General features: G+C 51.1%; 1 protein-coding gene across 1 annotated transcript; it reads left to right on the top strand.

The window, feature by feature from the left end:
• The first annotated feature begins 16,445 nt into the window (after window positions 1-16,445).
• MVB12A (multivesicular body subunit 12A) lies at window positions 16,446-20,096 on the top strand. Its single transcript, XM_037141982.2, has 9 exons — window positions 16,446-16,616; window positions 16,706-16,804; window positions 16,936-17,032; window positions 18,058-18,184; window positions 18,554-18,673; window positions 18,748-18,854; window positions 19,104-19,165; window positions 19,498-19,554; window positions 19,727-20,096. Exons 1-9 carry the CDS (start codon window positions 16,533-16,535, stop codon window positions 19,787-19,789), a joined length of 816 nt encoding a protein of 271 aa, XP_036997877.2. The 5' UTR covers window positions 16,446-16,532; the 3' UTR covers window positions 19,790-20,096.
• The last annotated feature ends 1,601 nt before the right edge of the window (window positions 20,097-21,697 follow it).

The raw sequence follows: 21,697 nt of genomic DNA, 5'->3' as shown, positions 1-21,697 counted from the left end.
GATCTGCCTCCTTATTAGCATAGGAGCCATTTTGACCAATGAAAAGTCCTAAAACAATCCCCTGACCTAGAGGTTTTTGAATGAATCATCTGAAAGAACAGTTTAGCTTTCAGTTTTGGTTTCCAGGAAAGAGGGGTACGATGTTAGTGCCAAATTCTGGCCTTGGCCCTTCTTGGCCGAGTGCTAGTGCATGAGCTGCTGTGCAAGGGGCGCTGCCCGGGAGACCTCATCGCAAGTCCCCGCGCTTCTCCTGTGCTCCCAAGGGCCACAACTGCAGTTGCTGGATGCCGAGGGCAGGCCAGCCTCGTGTTCCCGTGTGCTGGGGCCTGAGGAGGCACACAGGCTGTCGTGTCCAGTCCCTAGCTGGGGAAACTGAGGCTGAGGGATGAGTGGTGGACTGGGGGTAGGCAGGACCAGGGTGTGACCCAAGAGGCTGGGTTTTGTGTGCAGGGGTTTCCATAGTGACCCAGTAGGGTTGAGTTAGTATCCCTGCCATGGAGGTGTCAGAGGAGGGACGTTTCTCTACCCAGTCTGCTTAAAGCCAGTCAACAGCCAGATGACAAGGAATGAGGAACGGTCTTACTGAACCGGCCCTGGGGGAGCTTGTGTTTCCCATGAGCAGGAGCCTGCCTCCCAGCCCAGGACCCCCAGTGCAGAGACACAACCCTGGGTGAAGTGGACTTATTTGGGCCGCACTCTGCTCTCCTTCAAACTTGAGGGTCAGCTTGGGACCACAGCTGTGGGTGAGGTGCTGAGGCTGTGTGTGAACAGCGCGTCCTTCGCATGGGACTCTGGACAAGCCGCTTCCCCTCAGCCTCAGTTTCCATAGCTGCAGGATGGGGATGACAACAGAACATTCGCCTGCTCCCCCACCTAAACTCTGCCACCCAGGTGAGTGCCTTGCTCACCTCACTCTAGTCCCAGCCCTGCAAACAGAAGGTTTGCGGTTTCCCCTCGGGAACAGTTATGCCACCATCCTTCTGGGCTTCACTTAGGTCGAGGCCCACGGACTTGTGACAAAGCCTGACAGGGAGGCTCCGAGGTGTCCCGCCTGGGAAAACGATGAGAGTGGGGAAGACGGTGTCGTGCCGCTGTCGTGCCCATTGACGAACAAGCAGAGGATGTGCCCAGGCCACTGGACTCCTTAACACCGAGAAAAGCAAAAGCACAGTGTGGGAGTGTAAAAATGTATTTTCTTTTCACCTTTCTAAATTCTTCTGGCTATACTAATAATCAAATTAACCTGAGAGAAGTTAACAGGAGAAAACAACCAACTTTGTTATGTATGACAACTTTATGACTTATTTATATTGTGCCATAAGAATAGGACTGGTGTAGCTCAGTGGGATGGATGTGTACTGCAGACAGAAAGGGCACAGGTTCAATTCCCCGTCAGGGCACATGTGTGGGTTGGGGGCCAGGTCCCCGCTGTGGGTGTGTGAGACTCAGCCTATTGATGTTTCTCTGGCACGTGGATGTTTCTCTCCCTCCCTCTCCATCCCTTCCCCTCTCTCTAAAAATAAATGCATAGCCCTGGCTGGTGTGGCTCAGGGAGTTGAACACCTGCCTGAGAACTGAAAGGTGGCCATTCGATTCCCAGTCAGGGCACACGCCTGGGTTTCAGGCTGGATCCCAGTTTGGGGGTGTATAAGAGGCAACCAATTGGTGCTTCTCTCCCTCTCTCTCCCTTTCCCTCTCTCTAAAAACAAAACAAATTAAAAATAAATAAAAACAGTAAAAAAAAAAAGGAATATGAGAACTTAGGAGAGATTGAGCATCTGAGGCTTAGGTGCCACCTGGAGTGAAGGAGAAGGGGGTTGTGGTTTGGGACTTCAAAGGAGAGGAAGGCAGTTCATGCCGATGTGGGAAAGCAAGCGTGTGGCAAGTGAACACGTGGTGAGCTGCCTTCAACAAAGGGCTTCCATGAGAGGCCTTGCCAGGCCCCTCTCTGTCCACCGCCTAGTTCAAGTGGAACCATAGTGCCCCGTGATGGCTCATCCTGCCTAGATAGAGCAGGGCCTCTTCTAAATTCCCTTCGGGCAGTTAGGGAAAAGGACAAAGCTTCTTCCTGAGTCTTTTGTTTCTTGAAAATAGCCCCCCTGGAATAGTCCGTATCTCCAAAGGCATATTTTGGGGTGCTGAACTCTGCTCCCCTCACCAGCAACAACAGCCCCATCCCCCCGATTCAGGAAGTGGGCGTGATAGAATATGCTCCCACCGAGGTTACTGACATAGCAACTAGCTTCTGGCAAAAAGCCAGACAAATATACAGGTGTGGGCAGCGCAGCCCCAAGATATGTGGGGAGTGGCTTCTCTCTGAGCTACAGGATGCAGAGGAAATGAGTCATGTTACCACACACCCTTCTGGCAGTACCTGCTTGGTGCTCAGGGGGTTTAAGTCTCTCAGTGTAGGACCGGGCAGTAAGAAGCTAGGAAAATTCCTTGGCAAGTAGAATGGGGAAACTGAGGCAGAGAGCCGCACACATGGCCAAGCAATTTTCAGGCAGATGCAGATGGTCACCAGGGCCGAAGGCCCTGAGGGCCTAGCAGTGGACAAAACTGGGAAACTAAAGAGCTCACCCCTGCCTTGACCAGCATAATCCAGTTGGTTGGGCACAGTCTGCAAAGCAAAAGATTGCTAGTTTGATTCCCGGTCAGGGCACACGCCTGGGTTGCAGGCCAGGTCCCTGATTGGGGGCTGAGCACGTGTGGGAGGCAACCGATCAATGTTTCTCTCACACATTGATGTTTCTGTCCTTCTCTTTCTTCTCTTTCTCCCTTTCTTCCCCTCTCTCTAAAAATAAATACGTAAAATCAGTTTAAAAAAACAAGGACCTCCCAGCATAACCTTTCCTCCCTGGAAAGCAGCAAAACCAGGTGGGCAATGCCAGAACCAATTACGATCACTGAAGACCTTTGCCCTGTCACTGATCAATCAGCAGAAGCCACGACCCTAAAAGGGCGCACCTGGAGAACTGATGAGTATTTTACTGAAAACCTCCCCAGCAAGAGAGAGATAGAAGCTTCAAGACAAAGGCCACATACAGTCCAGTCTCCTTCCTCCACTCCTTCCTTCACAGGTACTCCCCACCCCGAGGCAGACAGGCTCAGGGCCAGCTAACGACTCTCGTGTCGGTGGGGTTATTTAATCTGCAGGGAGGTTTAGCCTGATGCGCAGGGCCTCCCTGACTCGATGAAATGTGCTGACTCTATCTTATTTCTAGCCTGCATGTCTTCCATGGTCTTGGGTAACTAGTTCCTGCTACAGACAGGCTGACTCTTAGAGGAATTCTGTTCCTCTTGAGCTTTTGGCAAAGATTTGCAGGAGCCTCAAGACCAAATCAGATCAGGAGGAGTCGACGGAGACCCAGGGCTCCGTCCTGGGAGAGATTCAGAGATGTCTGTGTTCTTCTCAGGCCGCCATGGGAGGAGCCCTGACATCACATACCTCTTGCCTCTTCTCCCTTCTCTTAATATAAAAAAAGCCTGAATTCTGGACTGTCTTAAGATGGATTTGCAGGAGCTTTAAGGTCCCCCATCTTCTCAAGCTGGCATCTTCTTGATCAATAAACCTTTCCTTATCCCAAATTCTGGTTGATGTTGATTATTGGCCTTTGAGGGGTCAATACAAGGCCCTTCCCCCTCCCATAACTGAGGGCTGGTCAGAGGGCTGCTGGCCAGAAGGAACGTGCATTGTTTCGAAGTGGACTGTAACTTGCAGACACAGGAGGGGGCGGTCTGTCTCTCCCTGACCTGCCGCCGTCAGTGCTGCCCCAGTTATGTGAGAGGTAAATTGCCACGTCCACAGTTGGATCCCTTCCTTGACAAAGTCAGGAGGGGAGGTCCAAGACTTCAAAGAAGCATTTTCCAACCTGGTGGACGTGGCATGGAGGGCCCTGCTTTACCCACTGTGATTGTTCTTGCTTTGGGAATTTTGACCTCTTCAGCCCTGATTATTTTGAATACCATTGCTGTGATCCAAATAGTACAAGCAGATTTTTCCCTGTTCACTGAACAAAGTAATAGTACATTGAGTGATGTGACTCCAGATGATTTAGAGAGTTCTTGGAACAAAGAAAGTAACCATAGTAACACACCAGAAGAAATCAGGAAGCAAAATATGAATATTAGGGAATTAATAGAAAAGTTAGAAAAAGCCTCATAAGATATTTCTCTGGGCCACGGTACCTTACATACTGGCCCGAGAAGAGAGAACAAATATTAAAAAGAAATAAAAGAATTAGAACCCCTAACAAAAGAGGAAATAAGGAAGGGCACAGACAAGTACACAGGTCAACCAGAAGGGCATGTTTACCGCCCCCCCCCAGTCAATTTTAGACATATCTAAAACGCCCAGAAGAGAACGTGGCATCCAAAATGGGTTAACAATTGGCTGTTTTCTTTTAATTATTTTACTCTTGCTACTGCACATAGACTTTGTACCGTACTTATTTATTCCTGTGAAAATCACCCAAGAAGAAGGCACAGTTCAGAGGAAAACATTAGTATTCCCCATGGAACTGCCTGAAAGGATGGAAAAATCTCCATAGATTCCCCTCTCCCTTATACAGGAGAGTACAACAGCCAGGGTAATATAATTATTAATCATAAGGGAAAACATGTTGTACAAAATAGTTTCTTGACCAGAGAATAAAGTCCCTATATTTCTAATAGTTGTTAGAGTAATAGCCCCACCTTTACCTTGAATAAGAATATATATCAACTAGACAGGCAAAAAAATAACAAAAGCTGGCTAGTTATTACAAAATAAACAGTTACTAAAGAGTCAGAGTTTATAGTACACAGAGAAACATTTTAGACAGAAAAAGATAGATAGCTAAATTAAACATCACAAAGGCCTTATAATAAATTTCCTATTATCTCTACTCAATCTAGCGTATCCTTTTGCCCCATGACAAATTCTGAGAAACTTTAATGTACAATAAGATACTTCTAATTGTCTGATTAATAGCTCTCCTGGTCAAAATAATCTGTTTATTATAACTGAATCTATGGGAACTTTCGTACTTTTCCTGATTACCTTTGTATTAATTTTTTCTGCTTAACTGATCATGCTATACTGCAAATGTTAATCACTACCTAAAATGAAATATAAAAACCTGCTTGTACTTGCAATAAACCTGCTTGTACTTCACAACTGAGGGACAGAGCTTCACTGTCCTTTGAGGTGTGTTGTCGTCTGTTACCCAGCGCCCACGCCTACCCTCACCTGTGGGACCCCTTGACCCGCTGCGGCCGGACCGCGGCAGTAAATGGCATGGCCTCATCCGCTAGTCCGCAGGGTGTTTTTTTGGTTTTTGTTTTCAGAATATCACAAACATTTAAGCAGCTCCCCAGTTTGGGGCTCCTGCCCTACAGCCTCTTCAGAGGCTTCAAAGCATTGGGCACAGGAACCTTGGACCAGTCGCCGTGGACCTTGAAGATTTATAGGGGGAACAGTAAAGTCTTACGTGGCTGTGAATGATACCAGCCATCTGCACCCCTGTTTTTGAGGCCCCTGGTTGTGTCACATGCACTGTAAGAATGAAAACCAAGACATTTCAGTCTGCCCCCAGCACCCGGAAAGGGATAGAGGTATCCACTCTGAGCCCACTCATAGGACAGAACGTTTGGACGATCCATTGTTGACCTGGGGGAAAATGACAAGCCCTGGGAACAGACACAGGCACAGGCAAACCCTGAGACACAGAGGGAGCTTCAGAAGCCGAAGTCTAGCTCAATGGGCCATATAGTGTTAGGTAAAATCAAATGTGGTTTGAACTTTTTTTTTAAAGATTTTATTTATCTATCTTTAGAGGGGAAGGGAAGGAGAGAGGGAGAGAAACATCAATGTATGGTTGCCTTTTGTGTGTCCCCTGCTGGGAACTGGCCTGCAGGGAACCAGCCTGCAACCCAGGCATGTGCCCTGACTGGGAATTGAACCGCGATTGTCCGGTTCGCAGGCCTGTGCTCAATCCACTGAGCTATACCAGCCAGGGCTGGTTTGAACTTCTTATTGCTTGTCCTGAGCAAGGAAACTTCCCCAAAAGGAGTCATTCACACACGTTTGTGTTTTTCTCTGAGGTTGGATAGTTAGCAAACAGAGGCAGGGAGGAGGAGGGAGACGTGCCTCCCCCACCGATTCCACATCCTGAGCCTGGTCCGATAACATTGCCAGGTGTTCCGACAGCACAGGCAACACCAGGCTAACATGGTAGAAGCAGAGCCCGTGAAATTCTATGTATTGTTTCCAGTGTCAGGAAAAGAAAGCCTTGAAACTGTGCTTCCACCTCAAGGCCTGAACGCGGGGAGGGGGTCCGCAGTACCCAAAGGAAGGAGGCCATAAAACAACTTTAGTTTATTGCCCGCCTCTGGTTCCTATCTGTTTTACAGGGACTCCCTAATGCCTGCAGGAAGAGCCTATAAGTAACTTTAGGTAACTAACTGCTCCAACTTTAATTAACTGCCTCCTGTCACATATCTGTTTTACAACAAGATGAACAAACGGAGTCTGGAGCAAGATAAGGATTCGGGCTGACAGACACCCACACATACCTTTGTTTGGGCAGTCACGTTCCCCCCGGGAAAGCTAGCACCACCCTTACCCGTCAGTCAACATGTGACATCCTCGGCTGATCGCCAACTGTGTGAGTCCTCAGAACAAAGGACTCTCAGGCCACCCTTCCTTCTGCCCCTACCCTGCTTTGCCTGTGCCTTTCACTCAGCCTCCTCGGCCCCACTGCCCCCACCTTAGCCAGGCCATTCTCTTCCATGAGAATGGATCACCAACAAACCCTGCTGGCACGCTAACGGATTCGCTGATCTGCAATTTTCCACTGGGTCTGCGAGAAGAACGGAAGTTTCCGGGAGTATCTCCAGTAACATTCCCACAACGCCCGCCAGGTTTATTAGGGGTGGCCACCTGAAAAGCCAGCAGAGTTATACACAGAAAGCCCCGCCGCTCGGGCTGGTGTGGCCTCGGTGGGTTGGAGTGTTGTCCCCTGACCAAAAGGTTTGAGCCCTGTTCTCCCGCATACAAGAGGCAGCCAGTCAGTGCTTCTCTCTCCCATGGACGTTTCTCTCTCTCCCTCCTCCTCTCTCTAAAAGCAATGGAAAATGTCCTTGGGTGAGTATTAAAAATAATCATAAAATAAGAATGGGAGAGCAAGCAGAGCAGGCGTCTGGGGTGAAGCCCACATCACTGGTGGAGTCTCTGGATGGAGGGAAGGGCAAAGGTCTCAGGCCAGGCGGCTGCGGGGCAGCTGCGAGGTGGCCGTGGGAGCGACACTCATCCGGTGGAGTGGATCTCTGGGCTCCGAGCAGGACCTGTGGGGCCGCAAAGCTCCCGCGTCAACGGCCTGAGCTCTGAGTTCTTACAGCCCAGGGTGGGCACTGCCCCACTCATGTTGGTGCCCAGGGTGGGGGGTGGGGGCGGGTCCGCATCCCAGGGTCCTGACTTGCGGTTCTGGGCGCTCCAGGGCCCTGCAAAGGGCATCCCTGGTACACTCCAGTACTTCGGTCCTGGGCATATTGTCACTGGCAGGGCTGACGGGGAGGGACTCCACGCTGGATTGTCAAAAGGTGTCCCAAAGGTCCTCGCTGCTCTTGCTCCGTGCACTGCGGGGACCGCACCTGACCCCGTAGACTGACACCCACCGCGGTGTTGGTCAGCCCGTGCGAAGCCTTAAGGCCTAAACGCACCTGCCCCACCATCCTCCCCGATGCCCCACCGGCTCCCGTCCGATTCAGGAGCAGCCTGGGCGCCTCCGGGTGGCAGATGCCGGCCGAGGCCGCTCGGAGGTGAGGGCCGTTGGGAGCGAATGTGTCACCGGCGCGTGTGGGGTTCTTGGCAACTCCTGACATGGCAACAGCGGAGAGAGTTCCCCACGCGGAAAAGTGCTCAGACCGGAGGAGTGTCATAGCTCGTGCATGCGAAGGAGACAGCATTCATCGGGGGAAGGAATTCCGCTCCCTGGGCAGAAGCGGAGAGCGGTGTTAAAGAAGCCGAGGTGGGAAAGATGACCTTTGAGTGAAGAGGCGTAAACACCTGCGCCTGCGCAATACAACTGCGTGCTTGTTTGTGCCTCGCGTGCCCCGTGAGCATCTTAAATCTCTACCTAAGGGTGCATTGTGGGTTGTTTTTTTTGCAATTATTATGAAGGTAGGGGTCACGCATTCTTTAGGGGTGAGAAAGTTTCCTTGCAAGGAGTAAAAGTGTACTTTGCAGTTGCTGGCACTGCTCTGTCTGGCTGCTGACTGGGTGCAGGGTTTGCGGGCGACGAATGGGAATTCCGAACTTTGATCAGTGGAGGCCCAGCCCGTCTCAAATAGAGCTCATTATCTGCTAGTCCCCAGAAATAAACAAAGATGCAGCTCTGGGGCCAAGCGTAGGCTAATACATGGTGACCCTCTGAAGTTTTCTGGCCCCTTCAGCTTCGCTGATGATTACAGAGGGCTAGTGGTTATGGCAGGAGGGTCCCTTCGATGCGGCAAACTGGGCATTCTCCGCCCCGAGAATGAGGTTTCCCCCCTATCTCCCACCTCTCCCTTCGGCAACCATCAGATTGTTCTCTAATCTGTGGTTCTATTTCTGTTTTGTTTTAGATGTTCCGCATATAGATGAAACCATGCGGTATTTGTCTTTCTCTCTCTGACTTATTTCACTCAGTATAATGTTGTTCAGGTCCATCCATGTTGTCACAGATGACAAGATTTCATTTTTTATGACTAATATTTCTTCATATATATATACACCATATTTTATCCACTCATCTATTGATAAGTGCATAGTTTGCTTCTTTATCTTGACTATTGTAAGTAATACTGCAATAAGCATAAGGATGCCTTAGACATCTTTTCAAATTAGTGTTCTTGTTTTCTTTGGATAAATACCCAGAAGTGGGATTGCTGGATCATATGGCAGCTCTATTTTTTTAAAAAAGATTTTATTTATTTATTTATTTATTTATTTATTTATTTATGTTTAGAGGGAGGGAAAAGGAGGAAGGAAGAGAGAGAAACATTAATGTGTGGTTGTCTCTTGTGCATCCCCTACTGGGGACCTGGCCAGCAACCCAGGCATGTGCCACTGAGGCAGGGGACAATGTAGGAAGTGAGACTGCACTGTTGTTAGTGGCCAGTGTCTAGCATCCTGGTTGCCAGGAAATGCCTTTATCCTTGGGTAGAATGAGTAGGAAACCAAGGCAGGGAGGAGGAGGGAGACAAGTCTCACACGCTAACTCAGCAGTCCCGAGCCTGGTCTGATAATATTGCCAGGTTCCGACATCACAGGAAACACTATGTTGGCAAGAAAGAAAGTACTTGAAATTCTATGTAGCATTTCCAATATCTGGGAAAGAAAGCCTTGAAACTGTGCTTTCATCCCAGGGCCTGGCCTACAGGGGCGGGTCCACGGTGCCGAAGAGGGAGCCCATAAAACGACTTTGGTTAATTGCCCACCTCTGATCACTATCTGTTCTACGGGGGAGTCCCTAATACTTACAGGAAGAACCCATAAATAACTTTAGAAAGTGCCCCAATTTTAATTAACTCCCTCCTGTCATGCATTTGTTTGACATCTTGAATAACAAGATGAACAAACAGAGTCTGGAGCAAGATAAGGATTCGGGCTAACAGACTCCCACGCATACCTAAGTTTGGGTAGTCACATTCCCCCAGGAAAGCTGGCACCACATTTACCCGTTAATCAACATGTTAATCAACATGTAACTTTATTCTCCTATCCCACCGACTATGTAAGTTCTCAGAACAAAAGTGCGCTCTCTCTCTCTCTCTTTCAGGGGCTTGGGGCACCCTTGATGCTCTTGGCTCTCTGGCCACTGGGCCCCTGGCCACTCAGCCTCAGGCAACCTGGGGGGCTTGCTACCCTGGTCTTCAGCGCCTCTTACTTTTGGGCCCTGCATAGCCCTGAAACTTTACCTTTCACGCCCCGTTCTAGCTAGTCCCGTTCTCTACCATGGGAATGGATCACTAGTAAACTGAATCCACCCTAATGGATTTGCTGATCTATAGTTCTTCACTTGCGTCAGCAAGAAGAACCAGGTCTCTCCTGTCGACACCCTGACAGAGAATGGAACCCATGACCCTTTGGTTCGCAGGCTGGCACTCAATCCACTGAACCACAGCAGCCAGGGCTGGCAGCTCTATTTTTAACTTTTTGAGCAACCTCTATACCGTTTTCCACAGTGGCTGTATCACAAATAGGTTTTGCAGCTCTAGCTCAACACTAGCCTTTCCCCACCCTCTCCTCTGCTCCCCCACCCCCACCCCGCAGCTGCCTGTGTCTGAAGCTCATTGGAGACTACCTGCCCCCCAGGCACATATATCCTTGCACTCTTTCTTCTTTTGTCTCTGTAACTTGTTTCCTGAGCCCTCACAGCACAGCTAGCTCGCTTCAATGACCTCTGTAACTTTCTAAATACACTTTTGTTTGTATTTAAACAACAACAAAAAAGAATATGAGGCTTTTGTCTCACCCAAACCACCGAACATTTGGGGCAGTGATATGCTGAAGGTCGAACTCTGCAAGCCTGTTCAGCCGCTCTGTTGGTGAATTCTGCCTCTGGGTCAGAGCGGTCAAACCAGCGCTGAGGGGAAATGAAACTGGGAACCAGTAAGTCTACCACTTTTGTGTAGAGTGGCATCTACAGAACCTTAGCGTAGGGCAGAAGGCATAAGGCAATGGGAGAGACTATCTTAGAATTGTCCCAGTGGGCAGTGTAACTGCTGCCCATACTGCTTTGAAGAGCCCGGTATGGCTTGTAAACATGCCAGCTGGCTCATGGCAGGTGACTGGATTCCTGAGAATGGAAAAAGTGTCGGCCCCCATCCACAGGCTGTGCCCAACACTGCCACCTTCTTGGATACCTTGACTGTGATCCTGGGAAGGCACCAGGCTGTACTGGACTGAACAGATGCTTTTTTTCAGCCTATCCCTGGCTGGCAAGTCACAACATAATTTTGCCTTCATGTGGGAGAAACAATAGTAGACCTTTCCAGTGCTTTCCCACAGCTACCTGCATGGCCTTATGATGTCATGAGATGACAGCCCGAGATCTGTCCCTGTCCTTCCCTACCTCAGGAAAATGGGCGGTCACGCTAACCACACGGACACATGAGGGTGTGCCTTTGGTGCTGGGCGCTCTGCACACTTGGCTGGGACATCTGTGAGTGGGAGGCCGGGCAGCAAATCCACAGCAAACTCAAGGCCAGGCACTGCCAGAAGGTTTCTGGGAGTTGCCCGCTTGGGTAAGATGCTCATTGTCCCAGAGGCTGTGACTGATGAGGCACAGGCTTACCTAATGCCCAAGAACATGTAATAGGTGCGGGTTTCCGTAGGAATTTGGGAGTTTTAGAGGACTTTTATTTTCCTGTATACTGCCTGGTAAAGAAAGGACAGGTGTGAGCCCTGGCTAGGTGGCTCAACTGGTTGGAATGTTGTCTCATGCGCCGAAAGGTTGTGGGTTCCATCCCTGGTCAGGGTGCATATGGGCAACAACTGACCGATGTTTCCCTCTCTCTTCCCTTTCTCTCTCTCAAAAGTCAATGAACATAATCTCTGATGAGTATTAAAATAGAAAAAAAAAGAAAAAGGAATAAGAAAGGACATTGTGGGACTGGCGAGAGCAGAACAGCAAGGTACCTTTGAGAAGATAAAATACTAATGAAGCCGGTGGAAACTCTGCGCATCGCCCAAGCAGGCCTTCGTTCAAGTTCATGTGTCTGTGACTCCAGAAGACACGAGTTGGGTGCTGTGGCCGAGACAACAGGAGAGAGTGCCCCTAGCATCTTGGTGCCAACTCTGGAAGGGTGCAGAAACCAGATACACCCCACAGAGCGAGGGCTCCTAGCAGTGCACCCAGACCTCCGGCAGGTGGAGCCGGTCACAAAGGAACAGCACCTTGTGGTGAGAACTTCCCCACCTGTCCGTGCGGGTTGAAAACCCGCATCTGGTTTTTCCTGGGCAGGAAGGAGAGTTTGCTCCACGGTTGTAAAAGTTACGGATCTCTCTCTTCTCAAGGCCAGGAGGGCACGTTCTGTTTCCCACAGGAACGGAGACGGATTAGTGCAACTAAGGAAATTCCCTGGCAAGTGAAATCAGGAAGTTGAGACAAGTAGCTGAACGAAGGGCTGAGCAGTGCGCAGTCAGCTAATCGACCACAAGACCCTAGCCTCCCCAACCGAAGACACCCAGGGGCAGATGGTTTAAATCTCTCCTCCCCAGCCAAAGCTACCCAAGAGCAATGGCCTTAAGTCACCCTCGTCAGGGGAACAGATTAAGAAACAACAAGAACAGATTAATCCAATGTTAGAAATAGAGGCCGGAGGAACCGGATGATCTGATCCAAGTGCCTTTATCTGACACTGCGCCCACCCGGCAGGCTGAGTTGGGATGAACCTCAGCACCTCGGAGGTCAGGGGGAGGCAAGAATGGGTTTTTTTTCAAAGAAAAATTATGAGGTTTGTGAGGGCACAGAGGAGGGGTCAAGTCTCTTTTTCTTCCAGGTGGGTGCCTCAGAGTTCCAAGCGAGTCAGGATAACTGGGTCATGGGCTGTCCAGTGGGCTGGGGAACCAGCCTGGCCTTTTCATCCGAGATGGGGGCAGAACTGGCCAGGCTCATTTGGAGGCATCAGCATGCTCAAGGACACACCTGGGAAGCTAACGAATATTCTGTTGAGATCTTCCCATGGGAGTTCCCCTAAAATTGCCACCGATAGAAAATAGATAAAACCCTCAGCGCCAGCTTGCTCCCTCGCCTGTGTGCGACCGTACCCCTTCCCTCGGGAGCGTACTCTTGCTTTCTTTATGCTGAACTGTAAGGCTTCCGATGAGATGAGACTTCCCACCGGGGCAGCAGCGGGCAGTGGCAGCTGGTCCCAGGCTGACTCCCGACCCTGTCTTCAAGGGCCTGCCTTTCGCCTCATTGATCTAAGCTTGAATACATTTACTCTCACTTGATTCATGTCTTGAAATTTTTCTGGCATGAGTCAAGAACCTGCACATCCCAAACCATCCCGGGGGGCAGACCCACCTCAGTTCCATCCCCTTCTAGTGACAGTGCGGTCATCTGGCTGCCATCTGTGTTCCCTCCATCGGCCTGGAGGACAGCATAGCACACATGGAAGTGCACGCCCAGCAAGCCTGAAATCACGGCTGACCAAGCTTGTCTTTACTAAACACTTAACTGTCTGTAACTGAAACGGGAGGGCAGCTGAGTCCGGAGCTCCTGTCGCCTGGTCACCCACTGCTCAGCCAAAAAGGCACAGACAGGGATTGGATTATAAATGCGCTTTTATTATTATCAAAGGCCAGCAATGTGAGAAGGTGGCAGGTGAAACCCCTAACGCCCACCTTCCCTTGAGCTTTCAGAACCAAGTTTATATCGGAGAAATGTAGGAATTTGGGGGGGAAGTTCCTAGGGGGAGTGCAGACGTGCTGTTTCTCTTGGGAGGAAGAGCTGAAAGAGAAGTCTGTAGCTTCTTCCCAAGCTGGCTCCTTTGTTCCAGTGTTATCTCTGTTTGCTTTAGAAATCCTCTTCCTCTCTTCCTTGGGGCTCAGGGTTTATGGCCAGGGAGGTTAGTATTCTCTGGTTTATGGCCAGGGAGGGAAGATAAGATTCATTAACAGGTTGTAAATTGCTCAACTGTTTGGTTTTGTTTATTTTTTAAAAGATTTTATCTATTTATTTTTAGATAGGGGAAAGGAGGCGCAAAGAGGGAGAGAAACATAAATGTGTGGTTGCCTCTCCCACGTGCCCCACTGGGGACCTGACCCACATTCCAGGCGTGTGCTCTGACTGGGAATCAAACTGGAGACCCTTTGGTCTGCAGGCCCAGGGTCAATCCACTGAGCCACAACAGCCAGGGATGTTTGGCTTTGTTTAATTTTCTTATCTCAGTTTCCCCATTCCACTTGGAATTTTTCTAGCTTCTTACTATCCTGTCTCATAAGGAGAAAAGCTGTCCTCCAACATAGAATGGACTTAAATATTATTACTGCCTCAAAGGAGGCACCAGTGCCATTATGGGAGCAGAATATTGTGTGCTCATATCTGATAAATCTGCTTATGTATAACTTTTATTAAATCACATGAGGACACAGGTGAACAAAAGCCCTGAATGATCTGATCCCTAGCCTATGGGACTTAATGAATCAGTGGTTCATACCATGAGGCTCTTAGTGGAAGAAATTGCTACTTCAATGTATAATGGGATACGGGGCGAGGGGTGCCCCCAGGAATATTGAAGAAAGCCCCCCTAGCCCTTGGTTGGGAGGGTGGAGAATGCAGATGATAGGCTTAGGGTTCTTTTCATAACAAAGGCTAGTTTAATAGCTGTGCTACTGCCTTGGGGCAAGGTGGGCATGACTTTTAGACGATATACTACTAGCCAGGGGGGGCAGAGGCCCCTGGATCACTGAGTCACACTTGCCCTGACTGGGGATGGTGGCAGAATAAATGTCATCTATTCAGAAAACTGGCAAATGTAGCTCATTATAGGAGTTGGAGACGAGGTCACTCAGGAGGCTCTGGGTCAGGCTTTAAACGAAGGGTAAGCAGCCATGAGGGATTTTCAGCCATGCGGCTTAGAAGGGAGTAGAAGAGCCATGAAGGAGGAATAATGTAGCAGCAACGTGAGAGGGAGAAGTAAGCGAGCAACTATGTAGTTTGTAGTCAGGACCCAGCCACGCAGCCTGGTGTAGCGAGGAAGGAGCCATGTTGCTGCTCTGATCGTGCCTACTCTAGCCAACTCCAAAGACTCTGGCTTGCACACCCAGACTCTACCTGGACTCTCAGGACTTATATTTTTCCTGAACTTCACCATGATCCAGTGCACCACGGCACATGCTTTCCTGGACTGATGACACCGTACTGCAGACCCTGGAGGAGAGAGCTGCTGCTTGGCTGTTTGCGCAGATGGCTTCAATTCAGATAAGGAGAGATGGGGAACTTCTGTGGCTTTTGGCTTGTAGTGGGAGCAAGGGAAGGACTGGGTCTCTGGGAAAGGAGGGCTCTGAGCATAAGTGCTCTGAGCCCCTCCAAGGTTGAAAAACTGTAAATAAAAACCTGCTCCTTCCAGCATTAATTGTTGGTCATTCATCAGGGTGCCATGTGGATGGCCTATTGTCTGCTTGCTTACGAATGCACAAACTTAAGAGAGGAATGTGTTGTTGGGACTGTCCAGATTGTATACATGACCGAACCCAGATCAGGTCTCTATATAAACTTTTAAGATGCTGGCAGGCAGTGTGGAGATCTACTCATCTTATAGTGGCCAAGTTCCCTGGCTTATTAAACGGACACCTAACAATCTGGAGTGGATTCATCTCCACTTGACCTCTGTGTACAGGGGCCAGTTTCAGATTTCAGGTGGGAAACTTCTGAGGTTTGGGACCAACGTTTTTCTTAAGCAGTGAGACTAACGGGGTACTTCAAGGGGAACCCATGGTTTGTTCACTTTTGTATCTCATTCTTGGGTCATCTTTTCCAGAATGTTTCCTATGGGCATTGACTTTTGAATTTCATATAGTTTTCAAATATCACTAAATGTTCTTTTTAAAAATATTGATTTCAGAGAGAGAGGGTAAGGGGAAGATAGGGAGAGAGAGAAATTGATTTGTTGTTCCGCTTAATTTCGTTCATTAGTTGTTTCTTGTATGTGCCCTGATGGGGGATGGAATCCACAACCTTAGCATTTCAGGTCCACACTCTAACCAACAGAGCTAATCCGGCCAGGGCTGCTCTTTTGATTTCCCACCCCAGTCATTTAGAAATATAAAAACCATTCTTACCTCACAGGTCATACAACGAAACAAAAACAGGCAGCGGGCCAATTGTGATACTATTTAAAAAAACTGGAAAATATAGAAGAATAGATCATATCATATCATATTCCTTAATTTTCTATATTTTTCCCGGGGAGGTGAAAAAAATGTTTCCATGTTAAATGCTTTTATATCTCATTTAAAGAACTAATTGTATCTGTGAATAAGTCCTCAAGTTTTCATGGCTTATGGTGGTCCGTATTTCTCATAATTGCTGCATAACCCATAAATTTTTCCTTTGATATGACTTCCCGGAACTAGAATTGCGGGTTTTCCATAATTCTCCCTTAAATTTCGCAGGACACCCAGACCCTGCCTCCACACTGCTGATGACGCAAGGGCTTCTGGGGAACGTAGTTCTAGCTTGCAGCTGGCGAGTCCTGGCGCTCAGCTGGCGCTAAGCCGGAACATTTTCAGCGGAAGTTGGAGGGCGTGAGAAGGAAGGCAGACAGTTTTCCGCAAACGTCTTTGCTCACGGGTGCACCTGGACGACGCTTAGGGGCTGTGGCTCCGCATCCCCATACGATTGGCCAGAGGCTCTCCGGGCACGCGCACACGGCGCTTCGTGAGCCACACCCTCGAAGGCTGTCCGGGAGTTGTAGTTCGGCCTCCTCCCCGAGCTCGCCCGTCGGGTGGCTGCTCGGAAGCCCGAGGCATTCCACCGTTGTCTCAGTGCTTGGCTTAGAAGATGGACCCCGGGCCCGATGGGGCGCCGCTGGCTGGCCTGGCCTGGTCCCCGGCCTCGGCGCCCCCGCCGCGAGGGTTCAGTGCGGTGAGCTGCACCGGGGGTCAGGGGTTGAACAGGGTCATTGGCGGCTTGGGAAAGGCAGGAGCCAGGTGCTGACCCACGTTCCGCCGTAGATATCCTGCACGGTAGAGGGGGCGCCCGCCAGCTTCGGCAAGAGTTTCGCGCAGAAATCTGGCTACTTCCTGTGCCTCAGTACCTTGGGCAGCCTGGAGGTAAGGGGCGCCCACCTCAGGGAACCCTGGGATCTGCCCACTCCTGTCCGCTCGTGGGGCCCTACGCCAGGCCAGGCGCTCCGTCCCCGCCCCTGGGTGACTCTTGCTGTGTTCTTCCCACCCAACCCCAGAATCCACAGGAGAACGTGGTGACGGATATCCAAGTCCAGGTGGACAAAAGCCCCCTCCCGCCGGGCTTCTCCCCGGTCTGCGACCCCTTGGACTCCAGTGAGTCCCGCGTTGGAGGCTGGGGGTGGGGAGCGTGTGCGCATCCCTGCAGGGAGGATCAGGGAGAGGGATAGAGGGGTGACAGGCACAAGATTTCTCAGCCTGGGCCACCCCCTGGATGCACTGCGTACTGACAGAGTTAGCTGAGGACTCTGAGCCCTGATTCAGGGCGGGATGACGGGCCCTGCCCTGCGTAGAAATGTGCAATTGGCACCGTGTCTGGCCTAGAGAAACAACAGCGACCTGTTTTATTACTATTAGTGCTACACGTCTTCTTACATCGTAGCCAAGCTCTGAACCATGCGCAGTTCTTTTTTTTGTTTGTTTGTTTCCAGGCTTCTGCCCACTCCGATTCGCAACGACCCCCCGCCCCCCGCCCCCAATCCCTCCCGCCGTTAGCTAATACTTGGCTCTCCCCACCCTCCCTTTTGGCCCTTGTAGCCTGGGAGCTGCCCTTCCAGCCCTGACCACCCTGCTTTCTAACCATCTGGCTCTCCCTGCCTCCCACTGTGTCTTGTCATTTATATTTGATTCTCAGAGCATATCTATTAATACTGGAGTTAGCAAACTTTTTCTGTAAAGGGCCACGCAGTCAATATTTTAGGCTTTGCAGGTCAGGTCTGTGGCAAATATCTGTGGCATAGTCTGTTTTCTTCCCACAACCCTTTAAAACTGTAAAACTGTAAAAACCATCTGTAGGCCTCATGAGCCCTACGAAAGCAAACGTTGGAGGCTGGGGGTGGAGGCTTGGCAGTTGGGTGAGTTGTGGCTCATGGGCACTCAGTTCTGTCTGATTCCACAGCTACCCATCCTCACTGTGGTGCGCACGGATGAGTCCACCTCAGTGGCTCCTAAAGGCTGCATGGAGTTCCCTCCTGTGGCCATATCATTCATGCTTTAACCATTGCCCTAGCACCATCCAGGGGCCAGCCTTAAATAGCACCCTGGCAGCCATCATCTTGGAGCCATCTTTGGGTCTCTTCCTTGCTTTTCCCCTCTTCTCACTCCACTCCCCCCACTCCCAGAGGCTTCCATGTCCAAGAAGAAACGCATGTGTGTGAAGTTGGTGCCCCTGGGGGCCGCGGACACAGCGGTGTTTGACATCCGGCTGAGTGGGAAGACCAAGACAGTGCCTGGATACCTTCGAGTAGGGTAGGGCTTCCCCCCAGCCTCTGGCCTCCTCCCTTGCCCTCCAACTCCCATACATATGCTTCTGACCCTCAGGGACGGTCCTGAGGCCTCCTGTCTCTTCTGCCACCTCTCTGTGCCTCAGTTTCCATGTGTCAAAAGGAGGACAGCTGCACTAGTCTTGTAGGGTCGTCCTGAGGGGTAAAGAAGTTGGAGTGTCTGATGTACACAGTGCAGTGATGGGACTTGGCAGCTGCTTCAGATGCAGGCTGAGACGCTGAAAGGAAAATTCCCCAAATGGCAGGGCTTCCTCCTTTCTTCTCCTGGCAATTGTTCTAAGCCCTTGCTGCACCTTGAGTCAGAACTCCCTCCCCCCTTTTGCCTCCCATCTAGGGACATGGGTGGCTTTGCCATCTGGTGCAAGAAGGCAAAGGCCCCTCGGCCAGTGCCCAAGCCCCGAAGTCTCAGCCAGGACATGCAGGGCCTCTCCCTGGACCGACCAGGCCAGCCCAGGTGAGTCCTTGGGCTTAGGGATGAGGGTGGTAATGGGAGGTCAGGCCTGACGTGGGCTGGCCCTTTGCTACCAGCAAGGGACGCTCCCCGGAGGGAACATTGTCAAGACTGGGCTCTCGGGCCTCAACCCTGCGGAGGAGTGACTCCATCTATGAGGCTTCCAACCTCTACGGCATCTCAGGTGAGTGCAGGGAAGGAAACTGAGGCCCGAGGGTGGGGTGTGATCGGCCAAAGGTTTATACAACCCAGAAGGGGTGGGGTCAAGGTTTGAACCACACCTGGCTCCACCCCATTCTGTAAAGACTGGGCAGGGGGAAGGGAGAAGGCTGGGTGTACCTCTGGGGTGGGGTGGGCAGCACCCAGGCCCCAACACCCTGCTCCTCAGCTACTTACCTCCACCACCTACCACCCTGCCTTGTGCTTTCCTCAGCCATGGATGGGGTTCCCTTCACGCTGCACCCCCGATTTGAAGGCAAAGGCTGCAGCCCTCTGGTGAGTCTGTGCCCCAGGGAAGACTGGGTCATCTACCCCTGCCCCTCACCTTTCTAGCTCGGGGACACAGGGACTATCAGCTATGCACCCAGCCCCCCAGCCCTGAGGCCCACGTTCCTGGGCTGAGGGAGGCTGGAGACCAAGGGGTGGGGGCTGGAGGGCCTCTCTGGGATGAGGGAGTCAGGAACAGCAGCTGGGTGCTGGTTGCTAGAGGCTGTGTCAGGAAGAGGGATGGATGTTCAGGCAGATTGAGGGGGGCCCTCCTTGAAGACGAGGAAATGGGGGTTTCAGGTGGGGGTCTGGGCCCAAGACTGACCTGCCCTGCCCGCCAGGCCTTTTCTGCCTTTGCTGATCTTACCATCAAATCGCTGGCGGACATTGAAGAGGAGGTAGGTGCAGGGGCGGGTGGGAAAGGTGGGGGGTGCTGGGATCCTGCCCCCCACCAGGCCACCTCAGTCTTCCCTAACTGTACCCCACCTCTCCAGGGCTGCAGGCTCTCTCCCCCATTTCTCACGGCTCCCCTCACAGCCCCTCCCTCACTCTGTGTTCTCCCACCCCCAGTACAACTATGGCTTCGTGGTGGAGAAGACGGCAGCTGCACGTCTGCCCCCCAGCGTATCGTAGCCCCTTTACCATTCCAAGGAAGAGGCCGCTGCCCACACCCCCTGGACTGGTGACTCACCACCCTAGCCCATGTTGGGGACCTTAGCAGCGCAGGGCATTTTGGACCCTCAGCCACGTGGGGAGCTGCTACCCTGGAGGAGGTTGACCTGGCTGCTTGGTGATGGGCCTCCTGCTTCAGCCCCTGTAGGGCAGGGGTGGGGCCTCAGTGGAAACCAGTGCCTTCAAGTCATTTGTGTCAAAACTCTGGTGCCCGGAGGCCATGTGGCCATCCCCTTGGCAATAAACACTGTGCTGTCTGTCGTCTGGAGTCCTGACCCTGGCCCTGGGTGTGGCTCGTGGCCTTCGCCTTGTACAAGCCAGGGCAGCCATGCATCCAAAAGGCAGGTGTAATCTTGGAGGGAAGGCTGTACGGTTGCTTCTCCCATTCCACAGAATGGGAAACTGAGGCTCAGTGAGGGCCTGACTCAGGATTCTAGACCATAAAGAAGACCCTGCCCTGCTCCTCTATCCTTGCAAAGCAGTAACAGTAGTAACAGCTACCACTTATCCTGGGGACCATGTCCCTGCAGCTGAGACAAGGGGTCTCACTGAACCCTCCCACAGCGCGGTGGGAAGCCCCTGTTTGGTCACCACTTTACAGGTAGGGAAACTGAGGCAGGGGACTGCTAAGGTCACAGCTGGGATTAGAACCCAGAGCCTGCTGTCGATCAGAAAGCTGTTCTGTGCATCTGTCTTCCTCCACTGTGCTGTGGATACAAATGGCCGACCCTCACTCTGCAGTAGTTCTGTTTTACCAAGTTGTGGTAAAAAATTGCATTAAGGAATACTGGATTCCTTGGGGAGATGGGTGGATTTCTACGAGTCTTTGATCACATTTTTTGTCAAGCGATGGATACATGACCTTGTTTTCTGTGTGTTTCAAGATATCTCGTTTATTGTATATGTACTGCTGCTTTATTAACATTGGCCTCACCCCCACAGCAGGTTAACTAGAACCTGGACAAAGCTTATCCAAGACGAGTTTTCTCTGGAAGGCACGTGGCAGCCTTCTGGAGCTTAGGGGCACCAGACAGAACCTCAGCACTAAGCTTGGGGACCTTTTTTAGAGTGAAATGCCAAGGTAAAGAACAAAAATGCAAAAATCAGACTGTGACAAGACTTGTTTACAGTCCGAGCACTGGGACAAGGCGGCAGTCACCTTGTTCCACCTCTGCTGGGGACATGTACCTCCTGGGGCTCAGCCTTCTGCCTACTCCATGCCTGTCCTCTGGTGACAGAAGCACCAGCGACATGCGGATTTGGGGGCCACAAATAAATTTGAACCAGTACAAGATTTTGCAAATAGGAATCTGCAAATAATGAGGGTTGACTGTGTGTGGAATTAACTGCCCCAGGCTGGTTTTCTGTCACGTATGTGCTTTTCTTTCTGCTCTTGCCCACATCCCTGTACCATCAGGAATGTCCCCAGATCTCTGTGGCTCAGAAAGGCAGGGCTTATTTCTTATCCATAACATCCCCATGGCAGTGAGGCCACAGACTCTGCTGGTCGTAGTTGTGTGGACATGCCCCTGAGGAGGCGGCCCCCCTTTCACCCTGACAGTGGGGACAGGCTGAGAAAAGTCTTGTATTGTTAAATGCCCTGGCTAGGAAGTACCTTGTTCAAGTTTTGCTCACAGCTTATTGGCTAAAGTGGGCCCCACGGGGCTTGATCGAACAAACCACCCAACCTTGTGGCCTTGTGTCCAACAGCACTGGCCCAGGAGTCCGAGGTGAGGGCGCTGCGCTGCACATGGGTCTGTGGGAAGGGGCTCCCTGCTCTGTGGTCTGAGAGGAGAGGCGAAATTCTGCTCTGGGGGTCAGACGGGGAAGGCACACTTCTGCTTCTGCTCTAGGGTGTGGAGGAGCAAG

Source organism: Artibeus jamaicensis, unplaced genomic scaffold (genome assembly GCF_021234435.1).
Source record: "Artibeus jamaicensis isolate MK-2021 breed Jamaican fruit bat unplaced genomic scaffold, CSHL_Jam_final contig_477, whole genome shotgun sequence".
Lineage (NCBI taxonomy): Eukaryota > Metazoa > Chordata > Mammalia > Chiroptera > Phyllostomidae > Artibeus > Artibeus jamaicensis.
The sequence above is the reverse complement of the archived record's forward strand: the minus strand, read 5'-3'. Positions and strand labels throughout refer to the sequence as shown.